Source organism: Leopardus geoffroyi, chromosome E1 (genome assembly GCF_018350155.1).
Source record: "Leopardus geoffroyi isolate Oge1 chromosome E1, O.geoffroyi_Oge1_pat1.0, whole genome shotgun sequence".
NCBI classification, from domain to species: Eukaryota; Metazoa; Chordata; class Mammalia; order Carnivora; family Felidae; genus Leopardus; species Leopardus geoffroyi.
In genome coordinates, this window is record NC_059330.1 from 38,101,546 (window position 1) to 38,127,609 (window position 26,064).

The window sequence follows — 26,064 nt, forward strand, 5'->3', positions numbered from 1 at the left end:
GGCCATTCATTTTGCGAATGCTCCTTTTTCGGTAGCACTATGAATGTCTACATCGTCACTTAAACATCAATACCAGTGATAATAATACGTGCTTTTTTTGCAAGTTAATCTCCCACCTTAACATCTGATATCACACTTCATTCCTGATGACAGATGTATTTGGCAAAAAACTGGGCTGCTGAATTGAGGAAATTGCAAGTTTAGTTTCAATGTTGTTCTTATCTATTAATAACTGAATGAAGAACTTGTCAGTTTACTTTTTATTGGTAAGCTTTTTCTTTTCACTTTCTTTTCATGTATCTACTGTACCTAAAGAATGAATCAGACTTCTTTATGTTCCAAATTTTGGGGGTGGATGAGATAATAGTCTCACAATTATCCGGGATAATACAATGATGTTTTTAAAACATTGTATAGCAACAGTCAAGTCTGTTCAAGTGTATAATGAGATTGAAAATTGGCTCCAAAAATGTTTTAAGCTAAGGGGCACCTGACCTGCTCAGTCGGTAGAGCCTGCGGTTCTTGATCTCAGGGTTGTGAGTTCAAGCCCCACATTAGGTGTGGAGCATACTTAAATAAATTTTTAAAAATGTTTTAAGTTAAACCATGCTTCTTTGTTAAACGTGCTGAAAATAACTGGTGTGGAGACTGGGATAATTCAAGGAATTCAAGAAAACTTCACAATGCCAAATTTCTTTCTGTAAGAGAATGAAACTTAACATCTATTTAGTAAAATACTAAAGATATTCACTGTTTATTTTAAAATTTTACTTTCCCCCCATTTTCCTTTTTTCTCCCCAAATAATCTAATAGGTATATTGGCAACTTGGAATCACCAGTGTTTTCATAAATAAATGGATTAGGTTTTCCAAAGCGTGTATAGGAAAAAGAGTGAGAGAGGGAGAAGAAAAGGCTAAAATCAAGGTATTATTTTGTACTCTGGTATCTGCCAACTTTTAATCTTTCTAATTTAATTGTGGATGAATTTTGTTTTTAATTTAATGTTTATTTATTTTTGAAAGAGAGAGAGAGAGAGAGAGAGAGAGGCAGAGAGTGATGGGGACAGAGGATCCGAAGCATGCTCAGCACTGACAGCAGAGAACCTGATGTGGGGCTCAGACCCACGAAATGCGAGATCATGACCCGATCTGAAGTCAGACACTCAAATGAGTGAGCCACCCAGGTGCCCCTGGGTGAATTCTTAAAATGAGAGGAAGAAATTGAAACCAGGATAAAAGCAAGAACTTTGTTTCTGCATGAATATGCAAATGCTAAACTCTGGAGAAAAAATTCCAGTCACCAACGGAAGCATAGTTGGACCATCCATCAGAGAAAGATAGTTAATTTCTGACATTCCAGAAATGAAGGAAAGTGCTTTTGCTACTGAACTATAGTAAAATCTTGTTATCACAATTGACGCTTTCTCCAAAAATTTCACTCTTCCTCAATCCTATTAAATCTCTGGGTCCCTCTTGCCAAACACTTGAGAATTTCTCACAATTTACATCCCACTTATATGGGTAATTTCTATATTTTCTAGTGTTCCTTTCCTTCATCAGCTGCAGAGGTGAGTTAAGTCAAGAGCTTAGAGAAACTAAGCCAGCATCCTTTCCGGGGGGAGGGGGTGTATCTTTAGCAGAAATAAAATGATCAAACCCAAAGGGAAGAAAATGGGAGATCCGGGAAGGCTCCAGCATGATTTCAGCCCCGTGAGACACTATCAGTTTCTATTTTAATAGTAAGAGTGGTGGTAGATGCCAGTTAGAGTGAAATAGTCCTGGAGCCTCTTGGAAACCATTTACTTGAATGAAAACCTCACTCTCTCCAGGGTTGCTCTACCCATGTGTGCTTCCACTTTCCTTCAAGTCCCACTCTTTGGGAGGAAAGCTTTAGGAAGAAGTGCAAATTACTTGTGAAGATTGTTCTGGCAGTAGAATATTCTCCCTTACTTGCAACATTTTACTCTAATCTCTGGGAAGGAATAAAAGATGATTTAATTGGGGTGCCTGGGTGGCTCAGTCGGTTGAGCGTCTGACTTCCACTTAGGCCATGATCTCATGGTTCGTGGGAGCCCCATGTTGGGCTCTGTGCTGACAGCTCAGAGCCTGAGGCCTGAATCAGATTCTGTGTCTCCCTCTCTCTCTGCCCCTCCCCCACTTGTGCTCTGTCTCTCTCTCAAAAATAAATAATTATTCAAAAAAAAAAGACTATAGACTTTCCTCTATTTATAGATTTTTGCCTTAAAGAAGGAAATATATATATATATATATGTATATATATATATATATATATATATACACAGACATACATATATATGCATGTGTATGTATACACACACTTCCTTTGGTTTTTGATCTGTTAGCTCATGCAAAACATGAACAAAATATATGTTCTTTGTAATCATATGCCAAAAGGTAGTAAAAAATGTGATTTATATGTATACATTCCAAAATATCATATCACAAATCTTCACAAAACATTTTAGGTTATGTCTACACAGTCTAAGCAAAGTGAACAGATACAAGCCATTTAGTGAATTTGAGTCATCTCTACCTATAAAACAGAATTTTCCCTTGCTTCAAACATCCACACATACAGGTTGGCCCCAGATTCTTGGATACTAATGCTCCATTTAGTTGGGTGTTAGGTTTATCAAAATCTGGAGGCACAGCTTGTTTTCCAGAGAAATCTCAATACATTCTTGGGGTTGTCTGTAATTTTTATATTAATAATGGTGTAAGTAGTTGCCTCTAAAATTCTATGGTTTTTGAGTTCTTAGGTTACTTAGGTGATAAAAAGTCCCATGGATGCTGTTCTCTGAGTGTGGAAAAGTAGCACTCTTCTAATTGTTAGTTCAGTGAGGTATTCTCTAAATGCAAGGCTTTCTGAGTAGTTAGGTGGAAAGAGTATTCATGGTCAAATACAAGACCTCCTTATGGAAGTTAGCCTGAGCATGCACAAGATGGAACAGATTCAAAAAGCTTCTGTCATCTTCATCACGGTCTCCTGTATGCCACACAGGAATGGACAGTAGGGAAAAGAAAATCACAGTTAAATTTTTAAATATATGATTTATTCAGAACAAGATGTTCCAATTTTCCCTAATAGTATGTAACAGAAGACTAGTTAGTGATCTTTACTAAGTCATACACTAACCACTGAAATCAGGGAGTTATATATGAGTACTGACTAAGAAGTAGAAGAAAAGGGTGCTGGTTCATGCTTTACTGCCTCTAACTATATGACTTTGGGCAAGTCAAGTAATTTCGCTAAGACTTAGTTTTCTCAACTGCAAAATAGGGTTGATTATCATATTGACTAGCTAATTAAACTATACAATAATATGTGTTGAAACTAAAAAATAGGGGATATTATTATGATGATTATGATAGTTGGCAAGTTAACATTTTACTGTGCAAAATTGAAACGAGTTCCTTCTGGAGCAGACTCTTCAACTTGATGTTTTCCATTAAAATCCATACCACGTTTAAAAAGTAGCAAAACCAGGAACTAAATATATCTCATGGAGAAACAAACCAAAAATGTCTGCTCCTTCTATTCTTAGTTTAGAAGTAAAAGTCTACACAGAATTATCTGTTTCAAGTGGAAATTAGAATGCATTTTATTCACACCTGTGTACCATCTACGTGTACACTCACCAGACATAATTGACTGCAGCATTTCCATTATAACACAAGCAAATGCATTTGCCACACTCTGCAGGAAGTTATTTCTTTCCACCGGAGTGCTAAAGACTTTACAGACTTTTTGCATCATTTTAACCGCCCAATTCATGCAGTATAGTTCTTTCTCACACACCTGATTTAGATATAAAAAGAATTATGGTAAATCTTCATGTAAAGGAAACTGCAGAATTTTAAAATGGTACTAATAATAACGGTTTATGACTTAACATGATTTTATTACACATAACATCATATTGAGTTTATAAGTGAGAAATGCTCTTACATTTAATTCTCCTTTGCTTCCAAATGGTACAATTTTAGTGGGAAAAAAGTGTGAGGTAAATAAAAGTTTTGCTCAAGATTATCATAGTGTATTATTTATTAATGTAAGAACTAACATTGCAAATAATTATTAAGCATATCAAAAATAAGACTTACGCTCATTCATTCAATCAGCAAATATTTACTGAGCAGATGCTAAGAGCTGGAGACACAATGGTTAAGCCATTAAGACAGGGCTTCTATTTTCCGGGAGTCCAATAAGGGTGACAAACAGGAAATTTTAATAGGCAAGAGAACTATGGTATTATCAACTCTCTACCATAAGAGTTGTAGGGAGTATTTACCTCTCTATTATTTAAAAGATAAAATATTTAAAGTAAAGATTACATGTTAATAGTCAAGAGTAGCTGAAAGGACAAAGGTTTATTTACTAACATTCTAAATGGCCAACTTAAATCACAGAGTCAAATAACACACAGCATGAAAATAAACCATACAGTAGTGTAACATTTAGTTATAATGTAAATCTGACAGGAAAGATTTGTGGACTGTGCACTGCGTAATAGGCACTGTTCCAGGCACTATGAAATTAATAAGCAACATAGTCCTGGACGTCAAAGAGCTCACGATCAATTCTGGGAGATGACTTACCCCACACATGCAATGGCTTATGACCACTATTAGCAAATGAAGACAAAGAGAAGACAAATCTGACGCCATTTAGAGAAAATTAAGGATCAGAATTAAGATGTTTATCAGAGGTTTTGCAGGGAAGTCATCCTTAGTGACTTCCTCTTCATTCCACTTGCTAGAGTGCTGCCAAAGTAAACTTCCAAAGACTTAAAACTGATCATGTCACTCACCTTCCTAAAACTTTTCAGCAGCTCCTTATTAGAGGATGTGTTCAACCTCCACAGGATGGTTGACAAAGCCCTTCCTTACCTAGCCTCTCCCTTCCTATCTAACCTTACCTCCTCTTCCTCTGAACATTTTACTCCAGAAATAGTAATACTGAACTGCTTACAGTCCTTTGAATACAGCCAGGCAGTTCCATTTCTTTCTCCTTTTGAGGGAATCTGCTTAATTATTAAAATAAATATTTGCATTGCGAATTCAGTTAATTTATAGCTTTCTTCACAGTTTCACATTTTAAGAAGAGCCACAGAGGTTTCATTCATGTTTTAAGCAGTTGAGTTGGTAAAGAACCTGGTCTCCATTTCATAGGAAACGGATTACATTCAATTACTCCTCATAATAGTCAACTGGAAGACTATTGTTGCTGCTTTTCAAGCACTGGTGGGGTGGCATCTGTGATGGTAGCTAAATCAATGAGATTTTATGTAATACGTGCAGGTACATGCTTGAATAATTTGCAACGCCCCCCCTTCAATCTTCTGGCAAACTTCTATTCATTTTTAAAAACATATTTCTACTGGGATTGGGGAAGCCTTGTCTGTGCTCTATATTCACCCAATATTGGCTCCTCTGTGTTACCTGTTTCTATTTGTACATTATTTTTGTACTTATCACACTGAATTTATTTATAAATAAATAAACTGATACCTCTTAAAAGACCTTAAGCCGCTTTTTGTCAGAGATTTGTTCTGTTAATCTCCATAGTTTTTAATAGGTATTTTTAAAAATGTTTATTTATTTATTTCGAGAGAGAGATAAAGACGGAGACAGAGAGAGCACACACAAGCAGGGGAGGGGCAGAGAGAGAAGAGAGAGAGAAAATCCCAGCGCGGAGCCTGACACAGGTTTTGATCCCAGGAACCACAGGATCATGACCTGAGCTGAAACCAAGGGCCAGAGGCCCAACTGACTAAGCCACCCAGGCTCCCCAATTTCCACAGTCTTAGAATATTACACAGTGTATGACCCGTAGTAAAACACTCGATTTGTGTTAAATGAATGCATATTAAATATATTTTTTGATGTTTTATTTTGAAAAACATTTTAACTATACAAAGTGTAAATAATAGTATAATGAACCCCCAATATACATTCCCTAGCTTCAACAATCACCAATCTTGTCTCCTCTCTACTATCATTTACTTTTACATCCTCTCCCTGCTGCCCACTGATTATTTTGAAGCAAATCATAAAAAGTGCTTTTTTAGGGGTGCCTGAGTGGCTCAGGCGGTTGAGCGACTAACTTCAGCTCAGGTCATGATCTCGCGGTTCACGAGTTCAAGCCCTGCATCGGGCTCTGTGCTGACAGCTCAGAGCCTGGAGCCTGCTTTGGATTCTGTATCTCTCTTTCTCTCTGCCCCTCCCCTGATCATGCTCTCTCTCTCTCTCTCACAGTAAAAATTAAAAAAAAAGAAATAAAAAGCGCTTTTTGAAAATGGGACTTTAAAAAAAGAATATAATTTGGCAGAGTTGTATAATAACAATATAGACATGAAGTGGGGAGAGGTGAATATAAGGAATGTTTCCAAATATGATATTATATTACTATATTAAAATATTTTTAAGTATCATAAAAATATATGCTTAAATACTTATTCTTTCAAAATGTTTTGAACATATTTCAGTTCCTTCAGGGCAGCTCCCTAGTAAGTAAACTGTAATGTTAACCTACTAGAGAAAAACTTGTTTACTTACCAAAGCCAAAAAGACTATCAGCTTTGCCAATTCAACGGCCCGTCCATTCACAGCTTTACTAGCCATGAAAGTGAAACAGATGTTGTTCCCACTTAGGATTAGGAGATGTGCATTATTCTCTAGAAGCCATTCACGGGGAACCACTTTTATTAGAGGGAGAACAGTTATTTAGTGAAAAATTATACAATAGCTCTAGTAAACACCATTAAGAACATGCAATATTATATCACCTTGTTGGAAATACAACTAGTGCCAAGGGAAAAGCTCAGAAAAAATGCTTTAGTTGTACAGCACTCAACTAGAGACAGAGATTATTGCCAAGTTATGGTGACTTTTACAAATGTTCTAGTAATATGGTCAAAGCATTTCTCCTACATATAGATCAAAAGGCATGATAGTCTAATTCTGTGTAAGGAAAGAAATCTTATAAACTTTAGAATCCGAAGAATTCTGCAAGAATGGGAAAAATTGTTTTCCTTTTCCTTGCCAATAGGAGAGGGCTTTCTTCTTACACAGCCTAGGAGGGTGTTTGTGAGAATTTACAAAATGGGAATGATTGAGCTATAATTAAATTCGTGAAACTTTCAAACAGTAATGGTAATAAATATATATGTATTGGCAAGTGGAGGAAAGTACATTGATGATATGCGTTCTCTTCAAACATAATGTCAAACTCTTTAAATATTTTAGAACATTTAGTGATCTCGAATAGGTAATTCATTTATTACCCATAGAATTATCCTTACAATTTTATAACCATATTCTGAGAATACATTTCTATTATTCTATGTGGTAAATATGTATTTTTACCTGATAGTTCATCTATAAGACTGATAACATCATCTGCTGTCCATTCTTTCATGCCTGTGTCATATAGTAATTTAATGGCATCAGCCAAACCTTTCAGACTGGATTCATCTGTAGGTTCTTCTATCATTTTCTGCCAAACCACCTGTCCTAGATAATTGAAACAAAAACTAGGCTATGACAGAATAGTTGGATTTATGATAAAGACTTCATGGATTGTTTAAAAAGGAAATTGGGGGGCGCCTGGGTGGCGCAGTCGGTTAAGCGTCCGACTTCAGCCAGGTCACGATCTTGCGGTCCGTGAGTTCGAGCCCCGCGTCGGGCTCTGGGCTGATGGCTCAGAGCCTGGAGCCTGTTTCCGATTCTGTGTCTCCCTCTCTCTCTGCCCCTCCCCCGTTCATGCTCTGTCTCTCTCTGTCCCAAAAATAAATAAAAACGTTGAAAAAAATTAAAAAAAAAAAAAAAAGGAAATTGGATTGCATAATGGAATCCCATTGCTTATATATGCTACTTTCATTTTAACTTTCATAATGAAAGTCAATTTTGATAACAGTCTAAGTTTGAATGTCTCTGGATGACGTGATGAAGCATAGGAACAATAGCTAAATGAAGTAAAGGTAGTTTTGCCAAGCAGAATAGTGCTTCTAGTTCAAAGATAATGCTATTCCTGTAACAGAAATTGTAGTAAATGATGTAATCTTAGTAAAATCATGTCAAATCTATTGATGTCCTTCTGAAAGGAGAGCATGCTGTATCTGAGTATCTTTCAAACATTTATACCAAAACACAGTAATCCAGTCAGTTTTTGATTATTTATCTATGACCAATTTGCTTTGTGAATTACACAGAACAAAATTTTATCCCAGATTGGCTTCCTGTTCCTATTCAGTGTCCTTTAAACTAGTTACTTCCTGACAGAGACAATGTGAAACAAAGAACTGCACGCTAATATTAACGTTAACCTAAGCAAAACTTAACTAGAAAGGCAAAATTTCAAATAATCATATTATGCACCCAAAACATCAATTTCGACTACTGTGCTTTACAGGCATTATGAGTCCCCTCCAGCAGCAAACATAATCTTGAGTTAAGGTAATGTTTAGAAATAAAATGTAGTGATTTTTAGGTATACCAAAGATGATTGGGATATATTTGGTAATGGCCTGCAGTCTTAAGTTATGCATAAGCCAATGTAGTGTACATCTATGAAATCATGAAACACAGTATAGCCAATAGGAATGATGAAACTGAGCAGGTACAAAAAGATATGCTTCCTAAAGTAAAAGTAATTAACCAGTTTTGTAACATACATTCCTGAAAAATGGATGCTCACCATCTTGAGGAGATATTGGTCCAAAGATGATATACAATAATCTTGCCTGATTCACCATTGGCCATGGTTTTAATATACGCGTCAACCAAAAAGCAGAATCACTTTGATGTATCCAGTGATCAAGCAGGACGCTCCTACAGAATAGTCTGATCCTTAACTCTAGTTTTCGAGCACTTCCTATGAAGACAAAAGAATTGTAAACCACTCTTCCTAGAAAGGCTGATGTGCATATTGGATAGGTCAGTGATAGACATTTGTAACATGCTTTGTACTGAAAGTGCTATTTCATTTTCCTCTGTAAAAATTTTAGATTATCAAGGGACTATTATTTATTTATTTATTTATTAAAAAAATTTTTTAAATGTTTTTATTTATTTTTGAGACAGAGAGAGACAGAGCATGAGCAGGGGAGGGGCAGAGAGAGAGCGAGACACAGAATCCGAAGCAGGCTCCAGGCTCTGAGCTGTCAGCACAGAGCCCGACGCGGGGCTCGAACTCACAAACCGTGAGATCATGACCTGAGCTGAAGTCGGACGCCTAACCGAATGAGCCACCCAGGTGCCCCAAGGGACTATTTTTTTTAACAATTTTATTGAGATATACTTTACACACCATACAATTGAGTGGCTTTTAGTATATTCACAGATATGTACAGCCAGCACCAAGCCAATTTTAGAATCTTTCATCACCTCAAAAAGAAATCCTGTTCTTTTAGCTATCACCCCCCCCCCCATTATTTACCACCCCTAGCCTTAAGCAACAATAACCAACCCTCTGTCTCTAAAGCCTTCCTCTTTCTGGACTTTCATATGAATGAAATCATATAGTATGTGGTCTTTGTAACTGGCTTCTTTCACTTAGCATGTTTTTTTTTTTTTAATCACATTTTTATTATAGCAGTATATAAAGCAAGTAACTTTAAATGTTCATAACTACAACACCTGGCATGTTTTTAAGGTTCATCCATGTTATGGCATCTATCAGTACTTCCTTCATTTTTTTTTTTTTTTTGGTCAAATAATGTTCCACTGCATAGATATACCTCATTTTGTTTATCCATTCACCTATTGATGGACATTTGGGTTGTTTCTACCTTTCGGCTATTATAACATTTGTGTACCAGTTTCTGTGTGGACATATGTTTTCATTTCTCTGGGGAAATACCTAGGAGTGGAATTTCTGGGTCATCTAGTAACGCTATGTTTAATCATTTGAGGAACTGCCAGACTGCTTTCCAAAATGGCTGTACCATCTTACATCCCAAACAGCAATGTATGAGGGTTCCAATTTTTCCACATTCTCGCCAACATTTGTTATTATTTGACTTTTTGATTCTAGCCATTCTGGTGGGTATGAAGTGGAATCTTGTGTTTGCTTTTTAAACAGACTTATTGAAATATATATAATTTACATACCGTATAATTCACCCATTTAAAGTATATAATTCAATAGTTTATAATCTATCATATTATTGGGGTGCCTGGCTAGTCGGAAGAGCATGAGACTCTTGATCTTGGGGTCATGGGTTTATAACCTCTGTTGAATGTAGAGATTACTTAAATAAACTTTAAAAATCTATTATATTATTAATTTTTAAAAATTGTGGTAAATATATATATTTATATGTATATAAATATATATAACATAGTGTTTGCCATCTTAACCATTTTTTAAAAATTTTTTTTAATGTTTATTCATTTTTGAAAGACAGAGAGAGACAGAGCACAAGCAGGGGTGGGGTGGAGAGAGAGGGGGACACCGAATCTGAAGCAGGCTCCAGGCTCTGAGCTGTCCGCCCAGAGCCCGACGCGGGGCTCGAACTCACGAACCACGAGATCATGACCTGAGCCGAAGTCGACGCTCAACCGACTGAGCCACCCAGGCGCCCCATCCATTTTTAAAGCTTGTATAATACAATGGCCTCAATTACATTCACAATATTGTTCCACCATCATAACTGTTTATTTCCAGAACTCTTTATCACCTCAAACAAACTCTATAACCATTTAAGCAATAACTCCAATTTCCCTCTGCCCCCAGTTCCTAATAACCTCTAATCTGCTTTCTGTTTTTATGAATTTGCCTGTTTAAGGTACCTCATTTAAGTGGAATCACAACACCTGTCCTTTTGTGTCTGACTTATTTCACTTAGCATGCTTTCTAAGTTCATCCATTTTAGCATGGATCAAGACTTCAATCCCTCTTATGGCTGAAAAATATTCCATTGTATGAATATACCACATTTTGTTTATCTGTTCATCTGTTCAACACTTGGGTTGTTCCCACTTTTTGGATATTGTGAATATTCTGTGGTGAACATTGGCATACATGTATCTTTCCAAGTCCCAGCTTTCAATACCTAGGAGTGGAATTGCTTGGTCATATGATAAATCTATGTTTAGCTTTTTGAGGAATGGTCAAGCTTGTCTTCCATAGTGGTGGCACCATTTTACATTTTTATACAATTTATGATCTATTTATTTATAGATAAGACAAGTATAAATGGAAAGTCTACCAACGATCTAAGGCCGTATGAAGTATGTACTTCCTAATGTGTTAAGCCACATTAGGCTTAATGTAACGTAGATGTGTAGGTGTCAGAGATCACTGAAGGCCTGGGGATCAAGAAAGGCTTTACAGAGGAAAGTCAGGTAAGTTGGGTCTTAAAAAATGAGGAGAGGGGCGCCTGGGTGGCTCAGTTGGCTGAGCGTCTGACTTCAGCTCAGGTCATGATCTCACAGTCCATGGGTTTGAGCCCCACGTTGGGCTCTGTGCTGACAGCTCAGAGCCTGGAGTCTGCTTCAGATCCTGTGTCTCCCTCTCTCTCTGCCCCTCCTCTGCTCATGCTCTGTCTCAAAAATAAATAAAAACATTTTAAAAAATGAGGAGAGATGGTATTTCAGAAAAAAAATAGAGAATGAATAAAAGATATGAAGTGGAAATGTTTAAGAGATGTGTGAGACACAGTGAGTAGAGTGAGAAGCCTACTCTATGTCAAACAAATACAGAGAATAGTGGGGAATAAGTCTGCAAAAGTTGGGTGGGATTAGAATGTAAAGGCCAGCATAAAAAGTTTGGTCTTTATTTTGAAGACATTAGGGAGCCAGTGAAAGTTTTTGATCAAGGAAGGGACATGATAAATGAATTTTGTTATTGTTTCATTGGGTTTCTAATCTGCCTTTTTGATCCATAATTTGTATCATAATGAAACATCTCAAACTGTCAGAAAAAACAGAGATACTACAAAAATACTGTGTACCAATCACGTAGCTTTGTCAAAGCTTTACTTTTTGCTATATTTGCTTCAGATTTTTAAAATAAATAAAACATTATAGGTACATTTACAGCTCCTTGTATATCACTCCCAATTCCCTTGCCCTTCATCCTCAGAGGTGATCACCATCTTGAATTTGGGTTTTGACCCTCTTCTACCTAGTCAACATTCTCTGGAAAAATAAAACAAACAGGGTGTGTATGTATACACAGAGAAGAATTTATTCTGAGAAACTGGCTCATGAGATTGTTGAGGTTTGGCAATCCAAAATCTGCAGGATATGCTGGCAGACTAGAGAACAGAGAATAGTTGCAGTTCAAGTCCAAAGGCAGTCTGCTGGCAGAATTTTATCTTGCTTGGGAAGGTCAGTCTTTTTCTACTAAGGCCTTCAAGTGATTGATGAGGGTAATCTGTTTATTCAAAGTCTACTGCTTAAATGTTAATTTCATCTAAGAAATAATTTCAGAGAAATGTCTAGAATAATGTTTGACCAAATATCTGGGTACTGTGGCCTAGCCACATGGGCACTCAAACTTAATTATCACATCTCCCAACTATGTTCTTATACTTTTCTTTTTTTACATTTTTTAAACGTTTATTTATTTTTGAGAGAGAGACAGAATGAAAGCAGGGGAGAGGCAGAGAGAGAGGGAGACACAGAATCCGAAGCAGGCTCCAGGCTCTGAGCTGTTAGCACAGAGCCCGATGCCGGGCTCGAACTCACGAACTGTGAGATCATGAACTGAGCTGAAGTCGGATGCTTAACTGAGCCACCCTGTTCTTATACTTAAAAAAAAATTTTTTTTTTAACATTCATTTATTTTTGAGGGGGAGAGAGTGCGAATGGGGGAGGAGCAGAGAGAGAAGGAGACACAGAATCTGAAGCAGGCTCCAGGCTCTGAGCTGTTAGCACAGAGCCTGACACGGGGCTTGAACCCACAAACCGTGAGATCAAGACCTGAGCCAAAGTCAGAGGCCTAACTGACTGAGCCACCAGGCACTCCTGTTCTTACACTTTTTAATACATGTATGTTACCATACAGAATATATAGAATTATTTTACATGTTTTTAATTTGTACATAAATAGTATTATATTGAAAATATCCTTTGGTTACCTTTTTCTCAAATTATATTTTAAGATTTATCCGTACATTTTAACTACTCATTAATACATTTTAACTACTAATGGGTTTCATTGTATGAATACTTAATTTATTTATCCATTCACCTGACAATGGGCATTTAGATTGTTTGCAGTTTTTCATGGTTCCATACTGTATAAGAATGTTCATTCTTATACATGTCTCCTTATGCACACTGTGGGAGTGTCTCCCAGTGATATTGCTAGATTGTAGGATTCCATAATTTTAAAAATATGAAATATTTCATATATATACACAAAGGTTTAAATAATGCTATAACAAACACCTTTGTATCCTTCATCCCGACTTAAGGAATAAAATATGAATACAATTAAGCCCTGAGTACTTCTTTCTCTAATCACATGCCATATTTGCTTCACAGTTTAATTCAGTGTTTATCATTCCCTTACATTTCTTTGTCCTTTTACTACATATGGATGTCATGATTTACTTTTTTAAGTTTATTTTTATTTATTTTGAGAGAGAGATAGCGAGCAAGTAGGGAGGGGCAGAGAGGGAGACAATATCCCAAACAAGCTTCGCTCTGTCAGTGCAGAGCTTGATACAGGGCTCAAACTCATGAACCCTGGGAGCATGACCTGAGCTGAAGTCAAGAGTTGGAGGCTTAACCGACTGAGCCAACCAGGTGCCCCTGTCATGATTTACTTTTAAATACATTTTTGAACTCTGCTCTTTTTTTTTTCCTATTTAAAAAAAATTTTTAATGTTTATTCATTTTTGAGAGACAGGGCATGAGTGGGTGGGGGGAGGTCGGTGGAGGGGCATGGAGGGGCAGGGAGACACAGAATCGGAAGCTGGCTCCAGGCTCTGAGCTGTCAGCACATGATCCATGAGATTGAACTCATGATCCATGAGATCATGACCTGAGCCGATGTTGGACGCTAGGTTGACTGAGCCTCTCAGGCAAGGTGCCCTCCTTTCTTTCCCCTATTTTAATATCTGTAATAATACTAATTAATTGTAGTTTTTTTTTTACCTGGTTTGCTGCAGACAACGGTCTGCATCTTACGGGAGAGATCAGTCAGCTCACATAAGAAGTTATACACACGATGGCACTCGAGTTCATCCCAACCTGCTGTTAAGGTCTAAGAATAATAAAATAAAGGAAACATTGCAGATGTTCAGACCATCAAATCAAAATGTAAGTCACTACTGCCTTATGAACATAATAGCTGTATCATATGATTGAGGTGATGTGCAATTTTTATGCACTATGGAATATTTAATAAGAAAATTTATATAAACAAATCCTAGAAATGCTCCAAAATCCAGTTTCTTTTTGGTTGTAAAGGGAGTATCCTTTCAGAGAACTTTCAAATGGTACTGAATCCTGAACTCTGACAGTATGAGTAAAATAACAAAGCCAAAACCCTAGAACATAGCATTAGCTATCTGACTCACAACATACGGTAGTTTAGTTTTAGACTTCAACAGAATCCCTTTAATCTCCTCTAGCTATCATTTATGATATTACATACAAGTGATAATGATTTCATTTTAATATGACAGTTATGACTATTTATTAATGACATTTTGATGTGAACGAGCAAACATTTTTATTAGGACAGAGTTCAATAATTATCATTGAACAAACCATAATGTAAAGTTATACATATATGAAAAGGAAATTCAAATGGTATACCACTATAGTTAGATTCTCAAAAGGTTGACTAATCATACAAATTTTTCTTAAAATAGTTGAACTGGATTTTAGTAGTTTAAAAATTAATCTCATTTTCTCTGGAAGGACATAGAAGAAACTGCTAACAACAGTTACTTCTGTTGAAGGGAACTTGGTAGATAAGGGACAGGCCTTGTTGGGAGATTTACTTTTCACTTTATACAATTTTGTACCTTTTGAATTTTATATGCATATATGTGTTTATATTACCTGTCCCTACCCCCTCTCCCAAAGCAAAAGTCTATCTCCCTGGAATCTGGGCAGGCAGATGGTGGCTGGGAGGCTGGGATATAGAGCAAGATTGTTATAAACATTGTAAGGTTGTTTAAGTTTTAAATAAGTTATTACAGCTGATCCTTGAACAAGGCAGGGGTTGGGGCACTGACACCCCCTCACAGTCGAAAATCCACATATAGATTTTGGCTCTCCCAAAACTTAACTACTAATAGTCTACTGTTGACCACAAGCCTTACCAATAACATAGTCAATTGACATATATTTTGTATGTTATATGTATTGTATATTGTATTTTTACAATAAAGTGAGAAAAAAAATGTTATTCAGAAAATCATAAAGGGGCGCCTGGGTGGCTCAGTCGGTTAAGCATCCAACTTTGGCTCAGGTCACGATCTCAGGGTTCATGAGTTTGAGCCCCACACACGCTCTCTGCTGACAGTGCAAGGCCTGCTTCGGATCGTCTGTTTCCCTCTCTCTCTGCCCCTCCTCCGATCTCTCTCTCTCTCTCTCTCTCTCAAAAAGAAAAATAAAATAAGAAAGAGGTAATACATTTATAGTACTATACTGATTTATTGAAAAACATCTGTCTATAAGAAGACCTGGACAGTTCAAACCTGTGTTGTTCAAGGGTATACTGTACATTTAAACTGCTTAGAACGATGTAATAGATTAATAATATATCATTAATATTGAATAACATTAAATAATAGTATTGTTATCTTCTTTGTTTATAATAAAAGATTAGTCAAAAACTTTTATTTTATTTTTTTATTTTTTTAACGTTTTATTTATTTTTGAGACAGGGAGAGACAGAGCATGAACAGGGGAGGGTCAGAGAGAGGGAGACACAGAATCTGAAACAGGCTCCAGGCTCTGAGCTGTCAGCACAGAGCCCGACGCGGGGCTCAAACTCACGGACCGCGAGATTATGACCTGAGCCGAAGTCGGCCGCTTAACCGACTGAGCCACCCAGGCGCCCCTGTCAAAAACTTTTAAAATCATGTAGTTTTATTTCTTTTTTTTAATCAACTTAATTGAGATATAATTGACATTAACATTGTGTAGGTCAAAGGTGTACCGTGTAGTGATTTTATATATGTATATATTGCAAAATAATTACAATAATTAACACATCTATCATCTCCCAAAGTTACAATTTTTTTCACTTCTAAAATCACATTTTAAAAAAATGTTTATTTATTTTTGAGAGAGAGAGAGAGACAGAGTGCAAGTGGGGGAGGGGCAGAGAGAGAAGGAAACACAGAATTCGAAGCAGGCTCCAGGCTCTGAGCTGTCAGCACAGAGCTGATGCAGGGCTCAAATCCACGAACTGCGAGATCATCTGAACCGAAGTCTGACACTTAACCGACTGAGCCACCCAGGCATCCCTAAAATCACATTTTAAATAACTAGCTCAAGACTAAAACTTCATTACACACACACACACACACACACACACACACACACACACATGCACGCACACTCCACCCCACAAGATTACTAGTCTTTACAGTTGGCTGGAAATGTCAAGGATATTAGTATGGAGCAAATAAATATTAAATGTTCTTACCATTGAGAAATTCAAGAAAAAAATCTGAGGTGGCAAACACACTATTAGATTAACACATCCTCAGATCTTTACATTTTGTTCTCTTCTAGATTATTTTTATTAACCTACAGAAAGCTAGATTACATGCTCTACTTGTTAACATTTCAAAAAGCATTCCTTTTCTTCTTCTTTCATGAAATGTACCTATAAAAAATAAATTTTAAAAATGTACCTGCAAAAACATGCCATAACATGGTAATCCTAAGCATTGGATAGGAGCTGCACAGCCATTGAATTTAAAACAGGAAACCTGTAAAGAAACAACTATTAATTCCTCTTTTTCTATGGAACTGTACAATGATTGGACATTCAAATTTAATGGAAATATGCAGGAATTTTTCAGTATTGAAAATAATTAAAACACTAAATAACTAATTAGCATTGTGTTATATAGGTGGGATCTCAAAAGAAGTATAAACAGAGTCCATCTTCAAGTTCATAATTTATTTAGAATAAAATACATGCACATGAAATTATTTTGATAATTCAGGTTAGAATACATATAAATGTTAAAATGACCAAATATACACTGTATCAGATATTGTGAAAGCAGAAACAAGATAAATTTGATCAAAACAGCTTCTGAAGGATGTGAAAAAAGCACTGTCTTAGAGTAAGATGCAAATATAATGAATGGAAAAGATAGGTGAGGGAAATGATAATGACAAAATTTTATAGAGGTAGGATAAAAAGGTTTATATGGAAAGAAAGATATGACATGCTTAATTGGGCTCAATGTAGTAGAAGTAAGGTTGCATCGTCAGGCAGAACCCTAAATATGGACTTTGGACTTTATCTTGCTGAAATTGAGTAACCACTGAAAGATTTTTAAGCAAGAAAATTAACTTGATGAAAGGGATGCTTTAGGAAGAATATCTTAATTCAACATACAGAATGTCCTGGGAAGTGAAGAAATAGATGGCAGAAAGATCATCTGAGAAGCTGCTGCAATAATATAGATCTGAACTTCATGCAAATGCCGACATGAAAAAAGCTGATGCATCAGAAACAGTTTGCATACTATTGAGTGTAGAACTGAACCGCAGCATTGGATGTATATTTGAGTTTGTATAGTGAAATTCAAACGCTTATACAGAGATTATGCCTAAACACATTGATACATATTTCCAAGTCATAAATTATCATAAAAGTTTTATTATTTCAATATTAAAAACACTTTCCTATTTTTTGAAAATTTAAACAGTAAGAAATGATTTCGTTTTAATAAAATACGTAAATCACCACTTTAAAACATCCTCAGGATTCTCATGTAGGGTAAAAATACTTTTGTACTCTGATAAGCTTAACAAACTTGAATGATGTTCTTAGTTATATAAAAATATTATTTTATGGGGTGCCTGGGTAGCTCAGTTGATTAAGCATCTGAGTCTTGATTTTGGCTCAGGTCATGATCTCATGGTTCGTGGGACTGAGCCCCACATCAGGCTTTGCGCTGACAGTGCAGAGCCTGCTTGGGACCTCTCTCTCCCTCTGCCTCTCTCCCCTGCTCATTCTCTCCTCTCTCTCCCTCTCGAAACAAACAAACAAACAAACAAACAAACATTTAAAACATTGTTATATGATAAGTAAAAGACTACTGCATTTTGGTGGTTTATAATCTCTGGATACTTGGTATTAGATCATCATCAATCAGTTTTTAGTACTAACTTACGAAATTCTACTAATTGAAGATGGATCTAAAATGAGTGTAAGACATTCATTAAAATATCTTTACTGGAAACCAAGATTATGAACTAATTAAGAAGCGTGATCTTACTTCTGCCAGTATCCTGTGAATGTACTTTAGTCTTTCCCTTGTGGGTAGCAGCAATGTACATCTTTTAAATAGCAGACCTGAGAAAGTAAAGAGACACATGAAAAAAAAAAAAAGATAACAATGCAATTAATTTAAGAGTACCTATAAAGCACAGCATGACATTTCCTGAAAGTCAAGTATGGTATATCACAGTAGACTGTGAGCTGACATGGTTCTGAAGAGGAAGTTTGGGAGTAAGAGTATATGGTATTTACCAAGTAACTCTGATGTCCACTAAGTGGCATAAAATCTTACAAAACATTATGAAATCGATATTATAAGACAGATACGGAAACTATTTAGACTTAAAAAGATACAATAACAGACACAAAGATACACTAGTGGAACTTTATATTATCTTTATTCTCAAGAAAACAGATTCCAATAGTTCTTGAAATTAACATCATGTTCAGGAAGGAAACTGTTTTAAGAGTCGTTAACGTAAAACATGGAAAGAATGAAAAAAGGGATTTTGTATTCCTTTCTCCAGATAAAAAAAATTTTAAAGCATTAAGTACTTAAAATTTCAGAGGTTAGAAGTTATTTTCACTCACAGAAAGTATCCAGTTTGGATGAAATATCCATTTCTTCCTTCAAAGATATCCTTTTATGGGGCTTATATGTTAAGAATGTATAGAATTTTATATTCAGATATTTTAAAAAAGAAAAAAAAACTCTTCAATTTCCCAGTGAGATATGTAACTTGAACTACAGTGACAGTGTATGATTTGTTTCCTGTAACTTTATGTGTTCTGTTTTCCTAAAATGGCAATACACTGTTAACATTCCTATAAGGGCAATGTTGTCCTTACACTAAAAATAAGATACATGGTAGGAAAATATATATCTGAATATCATGAATTTCTCCATTTTTATCTTCTCTGCATTTACTTTTTAACACATATAATAACTGCTTTATATAATTCTGTAGAATCTATGGGAATCCAATTTATTTTTAGAAGTTGCTATGTTTGGATAACACATGACCAGAATTGAGTTTGAAATATAAACCCTTCTTATTTTTGTACATAAAAAGACTTTTTCAGTGCTTGGTTTTTAAGCTGAGTTCTTTTTCCTTTCATGTTTTGGCATCCAGTTCCATGGCATAGCATAGCTGGGGAATTGTAAGCTATAATTGTTATGTTGGTTGCTTTTTCTAATGTAAAACTCCTATTTTTAAGGATTGCAGTTTACCATAAAAACCAGTACTGGCTGGCTTATTTATTTTTTTTAACACAGGTGCTCTGCTATACCCTTTAGAGGCCAACTTTTAAAATTTCTTCCCACTAAAATAGAATCAGATGTAATGTTCTTTTCACACTGGCCATCTGCTCTGTTTTGTATGAAGAAGCAAATTAAAATTTATAATTTTCAGAGCACAGAATTCTGAAAATGTTATTTTGATGTCTGAAAACAAGAACAGATCAGATAGGAATGGCAACATGAGAAAATGGTAGGTACATCAAATTTACCTAAAGAATAAGTCATAAGCCAGGTGTCTGCACCAAAATTAAATGGAAGGTTGAAATCATTACGTGAATAAAATTGTTCTTAAAAGCTGGCTATTAAGATCAATACATATTTGTATTTTTCCACTGAATTATCCATATAATTATCTTAAGGCTGTTTTGCTTATTTGAGTGACTAAGTCTTGGTCATGGAGAAAAAAATTCCTTCAGATCAAAACCAAAAAAATAAGCTCTTTCACCACACCACTTGTTCTGTAACTAAGGATGTTTGGAAAAGGATATTTACAATGACAAGTAGCAAAAAGCCATTGCTATATTCTGTTACAGGCTTTACTAAGTCTAATCATAAATACTGAAACCAGTAACAGTGCAATCAGATTACATACCTTTCATTTAATCTTACTAAATACACTTATCAAATACACTTTTATGTATTTACACAGGTATATAATCTTAAAGCTAGGCATCCTTGGGCTACTAAAAGATAATAATCATTGAACTATTATACCTTAATTTAAAACCTGAAAACATCATCTTAATTTTTTTTTTATTTTTTTAATGTTTATTTTTTAGAAAAAGAAAGAGAGACAGAGTGTGAATGGGGGAGGAACAGAGAGAGAGGGAGACACAGAATCCGAAGCAGGCTCCAGGCTCTGAGCTGTCAGCACAGAGCCTGACATGGGGCTCGAACTCACAAACTATGAGATCATGACCCGAGCCAAAGTTGGATACTTAACCAACTGAGCCACCCAGGTATCTCATTAATTTTTGGTTTTATTGCCATACTTTGGTTAATTACAAGGTAGTTTCATAATTAAACTGGTGTCACTAGTCAAGTCAAAATTAGAATTTTATTTCAGCACTCTGAGGGAGAATAAAATCAATGAATGGGATGAAAGACATAAACAACCATAAATCAAGGAAGAAATTATAATTTCCTTTGATAAGGTTAATTTATTATAGCATAAAGATTTATTAGTAAATGTGTGGAGTACCTTAAAAAACACATTGTTTCTGATAACAGAATAAGTGATCTTCCACAACATTTCTGTTTTAAGGACTATAGATTATGGTTAAAAGAGAAAAGAGGTTTCGAGATAAAACTCATTAGATACACAGGAAGTAAAGCATAGAAAATACATCAGTTTCCTAAACTGATAAGCCACCTAGACAATAAGCAAAGGTGACATTGTATGGACATGAAATCACAAGGACTGATACTTTACATTAAAGTGCATTCTCTCATCTTCAAAGATAAGTATAAGAGACTATTATGGGAAAGTCCTCACACTGAAGGGTAAAAGCATCATAGCAATAGGCACATCTTAAGAAATACCCCATTTCCCACAGGCCTTACAGAATTGTTTAATAAAATCCCCTTAATTAAGTGTAGTTCTTTACTTGTTACAATTCTCATTACATAAATTACCTAGAGATCTGTAATGTTCCAGTATGGCAGAGTCTTGTCTCTTGCTAGGCAGCTCAAGGTTATGAAAATCCTGTAGTAAAAGTCTTTTGCTTCCTGATGAGGTTGAGATATAATTAATAATGTGCTGGCTGATTGTTTTGGACACCATGCTTAGCATGCTGATATCCTTCACTACCAAAAGAAATATATATGCATATATATAAATGGCTTAATTATAAGGATAGCACTATTATACAATCTTAACTTATAATCTTTAAATTGTTTAAAATCTACCGCTCAATGAATTGGAAATATTTAGGGATGTAACCGCCAAGTTACCATGTTATTATAATTAGAGGCATGCTTTAAAGAGTTTGAGTGTCGTACTTTCTTCATTGTACCCCTTGCCTAACAATGATGAAAATTTAGAAAATAAACATAATGTAAATACCATTAATATTCTAGCAGGGCCTAAGATGACAAACTAGTTCTTGGGAAAAAATATTCAAGTGTCTATATAACCTACTCATAGTCCCCAGACCTCACCTGACAAATATCTTAAGATTATTTGGAATATTTCCAATGGCAAGGCTTTAAAATTTCCAAGCGTTGATAAGAGCTGAGATTCTGAGCCAAGGGTATCGGAAAAATAGCTGTTGGATCGACGATTACTACGTCTATATTTCTGGTTGGGAATCAAAGTGAAACTGGTGTTTATTCTAGATGCCATCCTCTTTCTTATCTCATGAATTGATCCTGGTTAGAAAAATAAAATATAAGAGACAAAGAAGAAAGGAGATTATAGCAATGAAGAGCTGTTCTTTTAAAATGAATTTGACACTTTGATGGGCAACAGCTGTCTGTCTATTTACAAATCTTTTTTTTTTTTCCTTAAGTGATCTCTACTCCCATTGTGGGGCTTGAACTCATGACCACGAGATCAAGAGTTACATGCTCTACCAAGTGAGTCAGCCAGGCACCCCTGTATTTACAAACGTTTTAATATAATATCCAATTTATGGAGTTCCCCCCGGTAGAGTCATTTATTCATTTCACACGATATGAAATGTTTAAAAATCTTTTCCCTCTTAGCCAAATATTCTAGATAAAGAATTTTAGTAGAATAAGAAACACGTATTTGGGTAAGATATAGTCTAAGAAAAGAAATATGCAAAAATTTGAAAAAGTAAAAGATGTGACACAAAAAACCAATTTAACAAATTCAAAACATTCAATATCTGTCCGTTAGTATGTTGCTTTCACAATCTTTACATTCTAAAAAGAAATCAAAATATCAATGTAGCTTTAAAATTTTGTAGTAAAGTCTTTCTATGTCTTTAAAACTGAGTACTAACATTTTCTTTTGTTGGAAATAGTAAAAACAAAGAGAGAAGAAATAGAAATTTTAGGGGCACCTGGGTGGCTTAGTTGGTTAAACATCCAACGAAGTCTTGGTTTCAGCTCAGGTTATAATCTCTCACTTCGTGAGTTCAAGCCCTGCATTAGGCTCCACGCTAACAGTGTGGGGCCTGCTTGGGATTCTGTCTCTCTCCCCCCGCTCCCTACCTCTCCCCACACTCGCTCTCTCTCTGAAAATAAATAAACTTAAAAAAAAAAAAAAAAGAAATTCTAAGTTTAGAGCTTTTAAAAGTTACCAGCTCTAACAGATTAAGAAGATTGCATTACTATTACCAATTAGGTACTGGATAACACAAATAAGCAGTAAAATTAAAGTCTTGTAAAATTAATAAGACTAGAAAAAATAAATGAGCAATGATTTTCCTCTTAATTCCACTTTTGGTTAATATTAGTTACTTATAAGGTTTAGGAAGGGCCTATACAACTTGATTTCAAAAATGAGCATTTCTTCTATAATTTACTTACACCAAGAAAATTATTTAAAAAAAAATTATTCATAACATGCAGTGACTTTGTGTCACTACTGCTCCCATTCAGAAAACACAGTCTTTTGTATATACACACACAGGTATATGTGCAGATGCATAACTACAACTCCAATCTAAGGCTGTCTCCGAAGTAACGACTGAGACATTTCATCAGAGTTACAAATACATCTGACCAAAATGCATTTCCTCCTTTTGTCACAAAATTGCTAAAATCACATTGTTATGTATTCCTCTAAGAGGTTACTTATAGCAACTTAAAATCAGTTACATTTGAAAACATGGCCAATAAGTGTAGTTCTTAGTGAAAAGCACACTGAGGCCCTCCTTTAAAAACATACCATAGCACCTTGCTTTAGCATTCCACGAGCATTTAAATTAGAAGAGATTTCAAAATACTCGTTAAAATTACAGAAGTAACATACTGTATTGTCAAAAGTTTACAAAATACAGCAAAACAAAAAGACCATTAAATTCACTGATAAACACTTTTGTTCATATCATCCCAGAATTATATATTTAATAACATATGTATAACATATAACACATACATTATATATATTATGTATGTTATATATACACATATATAATATATACATATATAATACATATACACATATAATATACACACATATATAATATATACATATATAATATATACATATATTATATATACACATATATATTACATATGCACATATATAATATATACATATATTATATATACACATATATATTATATATATGTATGTTTCTAACAAAACAGGGATCACCGTTCATATTATTTTGTAATCTGGGTTTTTTTTTCAATTGCAATTGTAAGTGAAACTAATTTCCTTCCATACCAACAGATACTTCTACAAGTATAGATATTTTAAAGTCTGCATGCAAATCCACCAAATGGAAGAATCTTCATTTACTTAATTCGCGAGGTTGTTTTTCACTTCTCACAGTATGTGATTTCTAAAATTATAAACCTGGCCTAGGGCTTGTCCTGCCCCTGAGGAACGTGTCAAGTGGGACTTGGGTGGGGCCTGCGGGCTCTTCAGGGCCTCGCCGAACACCTGAGGCCCAGTGGTTGACTCAGTGCGTCAACCACCGAGCGTGTGTATTTAAACCTCTGAGGATTAAAACGCAGTGGGCCCATTCTTTCAAAACCGAAGTCTCCCCTTACAATTCCTTGTTTCTCCTCACTCAGACCTGGAGGCTTCTGGGGCAGGGGGAGGGCGGGGAAGCGGGCTTTCCAGAAAATCCTAAAGGTGTAATCCAAACTACTTCCGGTTTCCCCCCCCACCCCCCGTATCCCTCAAGAGAATGAGAATCACTGCCCGAAATAATAGTAATAAAATGTTTCGATGCCTCTGTTCCAGCCCGCTCGTTTGGAACTGAGAGAGGCTTTGAGGGCCTTCTTGGCTGAATTCCCCCCCCCCCCCCCCCCCCCCCCCCCCGCTTTCGGAGAAAACCGTCCCACAGCAATTCGCTTCGATTTCTGTTTTGTTTTAACCTAACAAACCCTAGAGGAGACCCGCCACATCTGCACGGGCATTGGCCCAAAACACCTCAGAGAGGTAAACCAGGGAGGCCATAAAGGAGAAACTGGCCGACAGAAGAGTCAAACCACATGGCGATGCATTTTTTACCCCCTTCAGTCCACGAGAAGATGAAACCATCCCAAGTAAGTACTGAGGGGAAAAAAATCTCTTTTTACCACAGATTTTGACACTTTTCCGGCTAAGGAATCACAGGCAAATGGGATTTAGTTGGTCTGCCCCACCATCCTCAAATTTCTTAATGTTTAAAAAAGAAAGTATCTCCTCAAGGTTTTCCCGCCGGGTAGACGGCGGGTTCGGCTCCGGTCGGCTCCCGAATTGCGTTCCCGCCTCCCAGGCGCCCCTGTCGCCTCAAGAATATTTTAGAATCCTCCCAGGAGCCCCAGCGGGAGGGAAGCCCCGCCCCCTCACGAATAGCAAGAAGCCCCTGCTCCCATAGTACCCTCCTCCCTCATGAATATTTTAGAACCCTCTCAGGAGCTCCCGCGGGAAGGAGACTCCGCCTCCTCATGAATAGTAAAAGCCCCGGCAGGCATAGTGCCCTCCCACACCATGAATAATTTACGAGGATGTAGTCCACGGAGCCCGAAAGGAGGCCGAAGCCACCCTTTGCTCCAAGCTGAAGACAGGAAGGGGTGGAGCCGTTAGAATCTGGGGGAGGGGAGGGTGCAAACGAAGAGCCCCAACCTGGCCCGCCACGCATCTCCTCCAAACCACTTCCTTTCCCTTCAACCTAGTTCTGAACCCATTTTTGTTCCCATTGCTCCCACCCCAGTAGGGTAAGTTACAAGAGCTTTGATCAAAACTTCTGTTGGAAGAAACCTCCAAACATTCCTTTTTAAATCTATCTGGGTGCCTAGAATCAAAGGAGGATTTGTGCTTCCAGCCTCCCAAGATGGAGTCCAAGACAGATCTTACTAGCTTGCCCCTCTTCCCTTGAAAATGAAGTTTACATTCATTTATTCATTCATTCAATAGCTATTTATTAAAGCCTGCTCTGGCCAGTTACTGGAGTAGGCCGTAGGGATACAACAGAGAACAAGACACATACGTTTTCCTGCCTTACTGGAACTTATTACTTTAATGGGAAAGACCACATAAACAGTGTTATGGAGGAAATAAGGCAAGGTGGTATGGGGGGGCTGCCTACTTTAGACGGATTGGTCAGGAAGGTCCCTTTGAGGAGGTTATACTTTGAGAACTAGTGGAGGAGAAGGAGCCAGTCAGGCAAAGG

General features: G+C 36.3%; 1 protein-coding gene across 1 annotated transcript; it reads right to left on the reverse strand.

Annotated features, from left to right (window-relative positions):
• Positions 1-2,413: 2,413 nt before the first annotated feature.
• Positions 2,414-25,234, reverse strand: FBXO47 (F-box protein 47). The gene is made up of 11 exons (XM_045488648.1): positions 24,989-25,234; positions 21,923-22,132; positions 21,398-21,568; positions 18,461-18,537; positions 16,856-16,933; positions 14,133-14,241; positions 8,719-8,895; positions 7,389-7,535; positions 6,579-6,721; positions 3,660-3,819; positions 2,414-3,006 (listed from the first exon to the last, which is right to left on the reverse strand). The coding sequence occupies exons 2-11, from the start codon at positions 22,104-22,106 to the stop codon at positions 2,894-2,896; spliced, it is 1,359 nt and encodes a 452-aa protein (XP_045344604.1). The 5' UTR covers positions 22,107-22,132; positions 24,989-25,234; the 3' UTR covers positions 2,414-2,893.
• Between the last annotated feature and the right edge of the window lie 830 nt (positions 25,235-26,064).